General features: G+C 39.4%; 1 protein-coding gene across 3 annotated transcripts in view; it reads left to right on the forward strand.

Annotated features, from left to right (window-relative positions):
• LOC139465866 (stAR-related lipid transfer protein 3-like) overlaps positions 1 to 12,357 on the forward strand; it is a 69,794-nt gene that overhangs the window by 351 nt on the left and 57,086 nt on the right. Inside the window, exons 1-2 of one of the 3 annotated variants that reach the window (XM_071247824.1) lie at positions 82 to 237; positions 5,007 to 5,107. In XM_071247824.1, the coding sequence (XP_071103925.1) occupies positions 217 to 237; positions 5,007 to 5,107 (122 nt within the window). In that variant the 5' untranslated portion in view covers positions 82 to 216. Of the gene's footprint in view, positions 1 to 81; positions 238 to 5,006; positions 5,108 to 9,611; positions 9,665 to 12,357 lie in introns of those variants that run through there. The other 2 variants (XM_071247823.1, XM_071247825.1) reach the window with 2 other exon arrangements.

The following is a 12,357-nucleotide window of genomic DNA, read 5'->3' on the forward strand; positions in this document are numbered from 1 at the left end:
TGACAACAAAGCAGGCCATTGGCGCAGCCAGGGTCAGCTGGGCAACTTTCCAAATATAGCCGCAACGATACCCCGTACGGAACGGACGTCCAATTTCCTTGTCATATCAGCCGATTGAGATACTGAATGCACGGCTATCTGCTGGTTGGATTTTGACCCTCGCTGAATGGGCCACTGAACTGCCTCTTTTCAACATGGGGTACATGTTTGGATAACATGTGTGGCAACATGTCTTCGGTTAGTTAATCGTTTATCACCGTCAACGATAACACAAAAAAACAGCAGGACATTATTCTTATTATGTGAAGTCATGTGAGCCACTGAATACACTTTTGTTCCCTATCACATGATTGTGTGTCAGTATTTTTTAACATAGTACCGTCTTGACGTTGGTGTACACTATTACAGAATGAGTGGATATATCTGGTAAGAGGTACCAATATTTCCTCAAATTTGTTAAACTTCAGTAATGACATTGTTCATTAAGATAATAATCATGATAATGCTCTCACATGATAATTATTGATGTTTAGAATATCGAACACGCCAAATTTGATGGTTATGTTGTCAATTCATATACCGGCACATGTGCAAAGTACATGAAGTTTTAGCCTATGTCCAGCATTGAAAAGCAGGAAGTGCCATGATAAACTTTAAAGAGGGCACAGTTTACATTTTTTTCTCACTTATTTAACTAACTCCTGCTCGGACTTTCTGAACTAATGTTCTGATTAGCTGATTAATGTGGCCATGACTCTTGGTCTAGTGATTCCAGTGTCTCAGGTTTGCCAACCACAAACTGAAATATTGAGATTATTATCCATTAATAAGAGGATTCCCCGACATTCCGTAGTAATAAGAGTGGTCCACCTCGGTGAGCGTGGCTTAATTTTTTACATTTATTGGGAAATGAATGCAATAACACATGACCATTTCAGCTAATCAGAATGCAGGAAGTTCAATGAACACAATGAAAATTTAGTTATATTGGCATGATAGGTGTGTAGTATTCTTAGCTTACTGGGAAAACGTACAAAATGTTATTTTTTTACATGTTTATGTTGTTCATATTTTATCTTCACTCATGATTTGACAGTGTGAGACCTTTATGGTTCAGTGAAATGCAACTGATAATGTCCCTCAGTCAAGCGTGAAGTGTCAGTGACATGATGACTTTGCAACTTCATTCAGTGTGAATTACCTCCCTTTAGGCCCCCCCCTGTAACTTTCTGTCAAAATAATGACATCTTAAACTTGTCAAGATTCCATGTAACATATTATACTAGGCATCATGACTAGAGGTGTCATGGATTGGACATTTAAGTATTGATATATTTACTAATAATTATCAAGATATATCAATAGTTTGATTAATGATAAATATTATTAGAATTGATCTTCAGCAACCCATGCTTGTCGTAAGAGGCAACTGACAGGATCGGGTGGTCAGGCTCACTGACTTTGTTGATACATGTCATCATATCCCAGTTGCGTAGATCAATGCTCATGATGTCAATCACTGGATTGCATGGTCCAGATTTGATTATTTATAGAATGCCGTCGTGTAGCTGAAATATTGCTGAGTGTTGTGTTAAACAACAAGCAAAGAAAAACCTTTGTAAACCTATGCTGTATACAGTACACTTAGGTTATAACAAACTCAAAGGGACCATTAATTTTAGTACATTATAACCATAGTTCGTTATGGGCATATATACAGCATATTTGCAGTAAAAGGTCAGGACCAAAAAAAATAAGTTCGTTATAAGCGTGTTTGTTATAAACATAGTTTTCTGTATGTCAAAATCTATGTTAACGCATGCTATGTATCTAATGTGTGAACTGGGCTGATCCACTAAATGTCTGAAACTGAATTTTCTACTTTGTCATTGTGCATCTTAAACATAGTAATCTTAATATATGTATTCATTTCTGTGACAGTGAATTATTAATTTAGTTTCGATATTCCTAAATTGTATCAATATTGATATTGTGATATACGATGATATTCCCGATCATGACACTATTCACCATGTTCACTGCACATGATCATGATATGAGCTGAATGATTTCACAAGTGCAGTCTGGGCCAAACACTTTCAAGTCTACTAACCCCGGCGTTAGAAATTGGCACTAGTCCTGTAGTCCTTACCAAACTGCCCAAAAGTAAAGGGTCTCCTAAGGATTAGTAGGAATTGGCCCATTTTAGGGGTTTTGCTCCATGTTATCATTATAAGGACTTGTGGACAAAAACTGTTAGTTTCTAACTGTGCTAACCCACTAAGTGAGTTGTAACTCTAAGCATAATTTTCAGTAACTTTTAACATGGACTATTATTAGCTTAGTTTAGTAGAAGAATTGAATTTTACTGGACTTTAGCTTCAGACAAGGGGCTAAAGTCCCAGTCTGCAGATGATGTCTTAAGAGCTTTTGATCGTTAGCTGAAGGAGTTATGTCATTGATACTTACGCAGATAGACCCATGAGTATTTAATGCAGTTCCAACAAGCTGTTGCAGGGACGTGTTTCAGATTACAGATGAATCTGGCATGATGTAAAGCTAGAAGGTTATGCATTGTGAATATAGGACAAGCTTGCACTGCATCATTGTTGATGTCTTCCAACATTTGTAGGAGTACAGTATTTACTGTGGATGCAGTAACAGCGAGTACAGTATTTACTGTGGACGCAGTGTCTGTTACTGAATACAGTAATTACTGTGGATGCAGTGTCTGTTACTGAATACAGTAATTACTGTGGATGCAGTGTCTGTTACTGAATACAGTAATTACTGTGGATGCAGTGTCTGTTACTGAGTACAGTATTTACTGTGGATGCAGTGTCTGTTACTGAGTACAGTATTTACTGTGGATGCAGTGTCTGTTACTGAATACAGTAATTACTGTGGATGCAGTGTCTGTTACTGAATACAGTAATTACTGTGGATGCAGTGTCTGTTACTGAATACAGTAATTACTGTGGATGCAGTGTCTGTTACTGAATACAGTAATTACTGTGGATGCAGTGTCTGTTACTGAGTACAGTATTTACTTTGGATGCAGTGTCTGTTACTGAGTACAGTATTTACTGTGGATGCAGTGTCTGTTACTGAGTACAGTATTTACTGTGGATGCAGTGACAGCGAGTACAGTATTTACTTTGGATGCAGTGTCTGTTACTGAGTACAGTATTTACTGTGGATGCAGTGACAGCGAGTACAGTATTTACTGTGGATGCAGTGTCTGTTACTGAGTACAGTATTTACTTTGGATGCAGTGTCTGTTACTGAGTACAGTGTTTACTGTGGATGCAGTGTCTGTTACTGAGTACAGTATTTACTGTGGATGCAGTGACAGCGAGTACAGTATTTACTGTGGATGCAGTGTCTGTTACTGAGTACAGTATTTACTTTGGATGCAGTGTCTGTTACTGAGTACAGTGTTTACTGTGGATGCAGTGTCTGTTACTGAGTACAGTATTTACTTTGGATGCAGTGTCTGTTACTGAGTACAGTATTTACTGTGGATGCAGTGTCTGTTACTGAGTACAGTATTTACTGTGGATGCAGTGACAGCGAGTACAGTGTTTACTGTGGATGCAGTGACAGCGAGTACAGTATTTACTGTGGATGCAGTGACAGCGAGTACAGTGTTTACTGTGGATGCAGTGACAGCGAGTACAGTATTTACTGTGGATGCAGTGACAGCGAGTACAGTATTTACTGTGGATGCAGTGACAGCGAGTACAGTATTTACTGTGGATGCAGTGACAGCGAGTACAGTATTTACTGTGGATGCAGTGACAGCGAGTACAATATTTACTGTGGATGCAGTGTCTGTTACTGAGTACAGTATTTACTGTAGATGCAGTGACAGCGAGTACAGTGTTTACTGTGGACGCAGTGACGGCGAGTACAGTATTTACTGTGGATGCAGTGACAGCGAGTACAATATTTACTGTAGATGCAGTGACAGCGAGTACAGTGTTTACTGTGGATGCAGTGACAGCGAGTACAGTGTTTACTGTGGACGCAGTGACGGCGAGTACAGTGTTTACTGTGGATGCAGTGACAGCGAGTACAGTGTTTACTGTGGATGCAGTGTGGTGTTTGTTGGCTTGTTGTGTCCCCTATGCATTCAGCAATATCTTGGTTTTGTAACGTGGCATGTAAATAATCAAGTATAGACCATACAAAGAAGTGAAAGATATAATGAGCAATGTCCAATGCTGTTGAGGTATGATGACACGCAAACAGCCAATAACTGAGCCTTACCACTCGTCCATATGTCATATATACAACAAGCCTGGGTTGCTGATGACTTGTCCTAACATTAAATCCCCATGAAGGGTAATACTTCACTCAGGACCTGTGAAGATCCGGGGTAGAATAGGTCATCAGCAACCCATGCTTGCTGTAAGAGGCGACTATGTTTGTCGTAAGAGGCGACTAATGGGATCAGGAGGTCAGGTTCGCTGACTTGTCATCGTATCCCAATTGCGTTGATCGATGCTCATGACGTCAATCACTGGATTGTGTGGTCCAGACTTGATTATTTACAGACCACCATCATATAGCTGGAATATTGCTGAGTGCAGCGTTAAATAACAAACAAAAACTTAACTCAGCTTATAAGGGAAGTGGACACAGTGAAATACTCCACTTTTGCCCTGATAAACGCAGTATGCAGCAGTGATATCAGCCACAGTTAGTTCAAGTTTGGTTGCGACATGTATCATGTAACCAATGTTACATGAGTATGATTATGTTAATTACTTTGAATTAAGATGCAAAATATGTGATGAATTACATCAATTAATGCTATCAAGGTACCAAAGTTCATATGAGGCTGTGCCATTGTTCTAGCTCTAGATTTATCAGTGGCTAACATTAAAACTACAGATGACCTATGGTCAGCTGAACATCAACACAGGTGTTGTGCTATTTTTAGTGTAAGATGATGCATCACACTTGAACTTTTGTTTGACCATGTCTATATCCTGTTGCAGACTGAAGGGGATCTGCTTCGCGTCAATCGGACGCGAGATTGGGCGGCGAAACAGGCAGGACAGTCCCTGTACCTAGGTGGCTCCATCCCAGAGCAAAACAGGTAAATGTAGCTTGTAACTAGGACAGATTGTACCACAGCAACCCAGGTAAATCTTGTCACTCGTCAGTGTCTTGTAGGTATCAGGGATGGATCTTGGCCTTCTCCGAGTTCAATGTGTTGGCCTCAGATCTACAGAAAATGTCAGCTTGGTCAGTAAAATCTCAAATTGGAACTTTTAACATGAGAGATTTATGAATTCAGTTTGTATTATGATTCTAACTATGTTACTTTTCAAACATGACAAACGTGACATGTGTTTCTCAGACAACCAGTAATGAGAGAAAGGGTTAATTTTGACTTGGTTTTCCATCATGGTGCTAAATGAAATGTTAAAATACCTCTTAAATTAAGAAAGTTAAATTTAAAATAAAAAAAAACATACTAAAAGATGTTGAAAAATGGTACTTGTTGTTACCCTGCCTGATACTCTGCATTAAGGGGATTAAACAAGGTACTTGTTGTTACCCTGCCTGATACTCTGCATTAAGGGGATTAAACAAGGTACTTGTTACCCTGCCTGATACTCTGCATTAAGGGGATTAAACAAGGACTGGTCAGGTTGGATTCTGTGTCTGAGTGGGATACCCATGTTAAACTGCAGCATGGTATCTTGCGGGGTAGCACTATAAAACCAGCGTATAAACCAGACTGGTACAAGCGAACACACACACTTGTGCATGCACGTCACTATATAAGTGCAATAATTCCCATTTCATCTCACCTGATGTCATGTAAGAGCTATGTGACTTATAACCTGTGAAAACGATGGTCGAGGTATCAGAAATAAATTGTCTTAAGGCCCATAGATGGAGGGTGAGTTGTTTTTGCATGTCCTTGACCAGTTGACCATGTTTACATTCTGGTTATCTGAAGCACTGTTCACACAATGGCTCCAATGTCAGATGCATCCATACTTAGATAACATAGTAAATAGTGACAAGCCCAGGCTATTGAAACCCCATAACAATGATCTGAATGCTCCTGTTTGTGTTTGTGTTGTGTTAGGTAATCATGATAATGCTGAGAGTCTCAAACTGTTTCCTTGTAGTCTTTTCCTATGAAGTGTTGGAGTTTGTTTGTTGTTTAACGCTGTATTCAGCAATATTCCAGCTATATCATGTATACATATGACGGCAGTCTGTAAATAAACAAGTCATGACCAGACAATCTAGTGATTGACATCATGAGCATCGATCTAAGCAACTTGGATATGATGACATGCATCAACCAATTCAGCCAGTCTGACCACCCGATCCTGGGTCGCCTCTTACAACAAGCATAGTTACCTTTACGGCAAGCATGGGTTGCTGAAGACCTATTCCAACCCAGGTCTTCAAAGGTTTGTTGAACTGTTAACAGATGTTAAAGACGTGTAATTTTGATGATGACAGCTTGATTCTAAGTTAAAAGCTTTCGCGTTGCTTTCTCACACTTGGACCTGTAGACTCTATGAAACAAGCCTTTGATAGACATTTTGAAGTTGGAAGGACATCAGGACATGAAACCTCGATAACAACTTTTTATTCTTTGTCTCAATGTTTCAGGGCTACTTCTTGGCCCTGTGTAGTATGTAACAGTCATCAAGGACTGAGTGTAACGGTCGACCGTGTAACCCAAATGGTCAATGTTCAAATTCAGATTTTGAGTGAGTGAGTGAGTGAGTGAGTAAGAGAATTAAAGTTTAAAATATGATTGGTCACGTCAGCAGTACTTCGGACATATTGTGTTGAGAACTAGTTATGAATTGTTTCAAACATGTTGACAAACGACAGTGTAGCTACGACTGATCTGGACCATCTAACAGAGCATGATGGGTATGTCTGCTTCATGCATGATGTGAGGGCAGGGTTGGCCCAGTGGTCTCGAGGACTTCGGTTGACTGTGCAGAGTTGTGTCCCTTAGTCACCTGGGCTCCTGTTGTGTTTGGTTCAGATCCCACTCACTCCAGCAACAGGTTCAGCTAGTTGACGGGTGTGATGTTTTACAGTGCTAGGCATTGATGGGGGTCGTGGGGACATTGAGGTTTGCTTGTATAGTATTCGCGAGACCCCTGAAATTCCTCGTTTTGTATCAGAAGGCTGTGCAATCTGCAACTTTAGCGGCTTATACTGAAGGATGAGTCTAGAAAATTTCTTTTTTGTCTTGGAAGGTAGTTTAGTGTTGTGATGTTTGTACACTTAAGTCAAATACTATTAATACCACACAATTACATGACTAGATATATAATTTTAGAATTGTTGACGTTCATTTGAAAGTTTTATCTACAGAAAAGTTATTTATTTTTTCAATCGCTTTTGCGCAAGGACGTTACAGATGACATGAATAGTGTCCAAGGTCAGTGCATGTGATGTCAGGTGAAATCGTTGACACATCGGCAAACAAGAGAATGTAGCAGCCTTTCAACTGACACAACACCATGCTACCTTCCTGACTGTAGTGAGATCGGCCAATACTAGTCCTACTGAAAATACAATTTCAGGCTAGTAGACTTAGATCTTTTTAGCACAGACTGACACATTGACCCTATTGATGTTCATTCATATGGTTAGATATGGCACTCTTTGATCATGTTGAAATGGAAAGAAATCTGGCCATGTAAAAATAAATTATTATTAAACAGTCATAAATAACTGGATATTACATTCAAAGACAATCGGTGCATGAATAAAAAATCGGTCTATTTTAGCTATCACTATATTTCATCAACAACCAGACCTGTTCGTCACGGGTGGAACGAGCATTCATTGAAACAGCCATCTGCATAATGCTACCCCTGCGTCACAGGGCCATATGACACAGTTGAACCAATCAACTCGAAAGGGTGCACGGGAATCATGCACACACGAATACGGTGTTAGCATTTGGCGTCTCAATGTGCTCGACGCAGGGGTAGCATATGCAGATGGCTGTTTCAATGAATTACCTTCCAGACTATAGTTGCGAAGAAGAAAATAATGTGCTTCAGAGAATCTGTGTACACAGAAACAGTGATGTCACAAACCTTTGTCATGTTTGCACTTGTCAGTGCATAAAGATATTTGCAGTCAATATGTAACTAGTAGATACATCATTTCTCAGTACAAGTATACAAATACATATTAGTCAAAGAAGCCAATCATCTGGCTCCTAAACCTGACTTTGTATATCTGCTATTCCTACCAGTTTGGCGTCTGCTGAACGTTGTAGACCTGGGACGGTACAGAAAGAGGATAGGATAATACATGGTGTAGACTTATCAATGAAGATTGATTCACATTGCATATCACGTGTTGCGAAAACACAAGTGTTTATTTATCCTTTTTTGTCTGTTATATACATTGATGTACATTAAAGATAATCTTGGTTGTAATCACCATGATAATGGAAGACAGCTTTTACAAGGAAATGGTCATGTTAATTTGCTTGTGTTTTGGGAATTGTTTTACCAGAGTACCTGAGTACCCAAGTACCTGAGTACTACAGTTCAGGTATGGAGGATGTCACAATCACCAGTCTAGCCATCTAGCCATCTAGACTGACGCAACACTGATGCAACACTTTCATCATGGTAACACTTTTCATAGCCCCCATGATGAGTGTGCTGAGAAGTCACAGGAATTTCAGATCATGTTAATGGTAACCGTGTATGTTCCGATGCAGAGCCTCAGATGAAAGACACAAAATAAGTCACCATGACCCAATCAACTTGGAGTTGTTTTCATGAAAATATGCATGAAAACTAAAAAAACCCATAAGTATTACAACACTGTCTTGATACCCAATGTAATCTTTCCCAGCTTGTGCACCCAAATATTTGCACACCTCTTTATTCATTTAATGCAGGCGTCGCCTATTCATAAACTTCAGTGAGTAATCCACAAAGGCTATGTCTCTTTTTATATTGTCACTGAGACACGTTGAACACAGAAGTTGACTGAAGCTTCGCTGTTGTGAGCACATGCGACAGGTGACCATTCAGAGGAGCACAATGAGCACATAAACAGAAGAAAATAATAAGTTATCTGAAATAAGTAAGAAAAAAATTCAACTTTATGGATAACAACTTCTGGTTCATTGCCTATAGCGACATTTTGATGTCGATTCTCACACCATTATCAAGCTGGCGTGACAACAACCAAGTGATGGGAGGGATATATGTGTGACATGTCATAAGCAGAGATTAACATTGGCAACAACGGTAATAGATAACAAGCAGATAATTGGATGAAGCCAAATGTACAGTAAGAATAACAAATAGCACACAGGTAAATAAGCACAGGGGTGGTGAAGCCAGATATACAGTAAGACTAAGGGTTGACGTGATTATACAGTTGTGACAAGCTGATTGGACTGCAATAAACCAGAAGTTGTCATCCATCAACTTGTACGTTTTTCTTACTTATTTGCCAACTTCTTGAATGCCAATCAAACAGTTATCTGAAACAGCTTTTAAAGAAGAAATATTTTAAAATGGCTTCTCACTGGATAAAAAATACCCAATAGACTGGCCCAAGGCTAGGGAATAATACTATATTGAATACCCAAAGAAGACCACCAAATATACAACTAACATACCAGGTAAGTAAATACTCAGTGGCTTTCAAGATTATGTGGAGCCCTGCAGATAACTAGCAACCAGGGTTTATATTGACACACTTTTCAGGTCTCCATTACAAGCATTGACAAGGGACAATAAAGTATGACATGAACCAAGTGTACATTCTGTTGACACACTGCAAGGTGAACCTTAGACTTCCTTGTGAGAACAACTTTGACGAGGTGTAGTGCATTGTTACAACAGACAGTACATCTGAAATTTTTATCCTGAAAACAGGGAAATAAGTTGAAAATCTTTCCTGTGCATACAAGTCATTCATAGCTCTTGAAAGTGTCCTGAGCTAATTTGGGGTTTTCCCCACATTAAGCTGTCAAGGTGATGTCCTGTAGCTGAAATAGTGTTCCCATCACCACACCCTTACCATGCTAACCATGCTTACCATGCCTACCTGCTTACCATGCTTATCTGATTACCATGCTTACCATGCCTACCTGCTTACCATGCTTACCTGCCTACCATGCTTACCATGCTTACCTGCCTACCATGCTTACCATGCTCACCTGATTATCATGCTTACCTTGCTTACCATGCTTACCTTGCTTACCATGCTTACCTGCTTACCATGCTTACCATGCTTGCCTGCCTACCATGCTTACCTGCTTACCATGCTTACCTGCCTACCATGCTTACCATGCTTACCTGATTATCATGCTTACCATGCTTACCTGCTTACCTGATTATCATGCTTACCATGCTTACTATGCTTACCTGCTTACCTGCTTACCATGTTTACCTGCTTACTGCACACATTTACCGTATTCGATGTAATCAGCACCCAGTTCCAATAAGCACACCTGACTAACTTCTAGACCAGTCTGTATGTCCCTACCAAGACCAAACATTGACATAACAGTCAATATTTCCTTGTGTATGTTGCATAGTTTTTACAGGAGACAGTCGTGCAGAATGGGTAGATACCTGCCAAATAACTGTTATTGAACATGGTTTGTTTTCATAACCTTTTGAACTAAATTTGTGCACAAGTACTCACACACTGAAACCAAATTTAACTTGATGTGTATGGTTTGAATAAGTGCCCCCTTTGTCAAGTTTCTGATCATCCTTGGCATTGATCAAAGCAAATAGGGTGTTGTGTTTGTGGTGTCTTGTCATGGTAGATATCAAGGCTTACTTCAGAGCTCCAGATAAGCTTTTGGTGTTGTGGGTATTTTACCCATGCATTTTAAAATCATTGGGTATCAGTAATTCAATCTGCGTATTCAAATTTCTGTTACCCACTAGTTTTTACAGATGTGGGTATTTAAGTTAAATATTTAAAAACACTATTCATCTAGTCCCTGCAAACTGGTGTCGTGTGGGTTCGAGAGCTTTATAGGACTCAAAAATACCACGATACTTCCACAAGAAAGTGTGATGGCAAATGATCATGATGTAACTGTCATCGTGGAGTTTGGCAAGGTTGACGGAATGCCCGTTTATAATTCAAAATAAGTTGCTGATTTGCTAATCGAATACGCAGGGTTACTTCACAATATTTTGATGATACGCACAAGTTTTATTTTTGTAGCGTATCTGTAATGTTCTTTGCGTATTTGATACGCTTGGATTATATTTTACTGCGTATTTCTGCATTTCTGATGCGTATTTCATGCAGATACGCAGCTTATCTGAAGTTCTGTTACTTGCACAAACCTATCACAGCATCATGGCTGTTGTTTGAGTGTCTGTTTGTGTCCTACCACCTGATCCAAGCAGTCACCTTGTGTGACCAGCATAGTTTACTGGGAACCTAATCTAACCAGAAACCCAACACAGTACATTAACATGGTGAAGCAGGCGAAACATCTTCAACCTCCTCCCCTCTTTCCAGAAGCAATCTGCCCAGTGTATGTAGTCACACCTATTCTGGATGAATGTAAAGATATCAGAAAACTCGGATCATATCAAACTTTTAGATATTTTAAAATCCAGATTTATTTTATACATGTAATAAACATGATATAAAGTGAGATTTTCCATTGCACTTTCTTTTTATCCCCCATTATGCATTTTATTATGCCTCTAAGTGAAATTGACCAATCAGAGAACACAACTACTAACCCTATATATGAACCTTTACAGGGCGTATTATAATTGTCTCCATCCATCCAGCCGTTCGTGCAAGATGTCGTTTCTGGAGCAGATCTTGAAAAACATACAATATTTCTTTTCCAAACGTGATAGGTCCAGTGGTGACCTGGGGCCTTTTGATAGTTTCAGATTTTTTTAACAATAATTTTTTATAGTTTCCATGGCAACAACTTTGACTGAAAATGGCGGCTTGTTTCCGAAGCAGATCTTGGAAGACCGTACAATATTTCTGCTGCAAACTTGGTACAGAGATAGGTCTAGTGGCGTGCTGGTGCTTTTTGATAGTTAGGGATTTTTGTAAAAAGATATTTTTCAAGTTTCCATGGCAACTTTAACTTTCTGCTGGAAATGGCGATAGTGGTCGTTTCTGGAGCAGATCTTGAAAACTGTACTATATTTCCTCATCAAACATGGCACATAGATAGGTCAAGTGGTGAACTGGTGCCTTTTGATTGTTTGTGATTTTGTCAACAAATGTATTTCGGGTGTCCGTGGCAACAAGTTTCATATATATATATATTCACTGCTAGTATTTACCATTGCGGAGGATATTGATGACTAT

This window comes from Haliotis cracherodii, unplaced genomic scaffold (genome assembly GCF_022045235.1).
Source record: "Haliotis cracherodii isolate W230 unplaced genomic scaffold, xgHalCrac1.p SCAF_18, whole genome shotgun sequence".
Lineage (NCBI taxonomy): Eukaryota > Metazoa > Mollusca > Gastropoda > Lepetellida > Haliotidae > Haliotis > Haliotis cracherodii.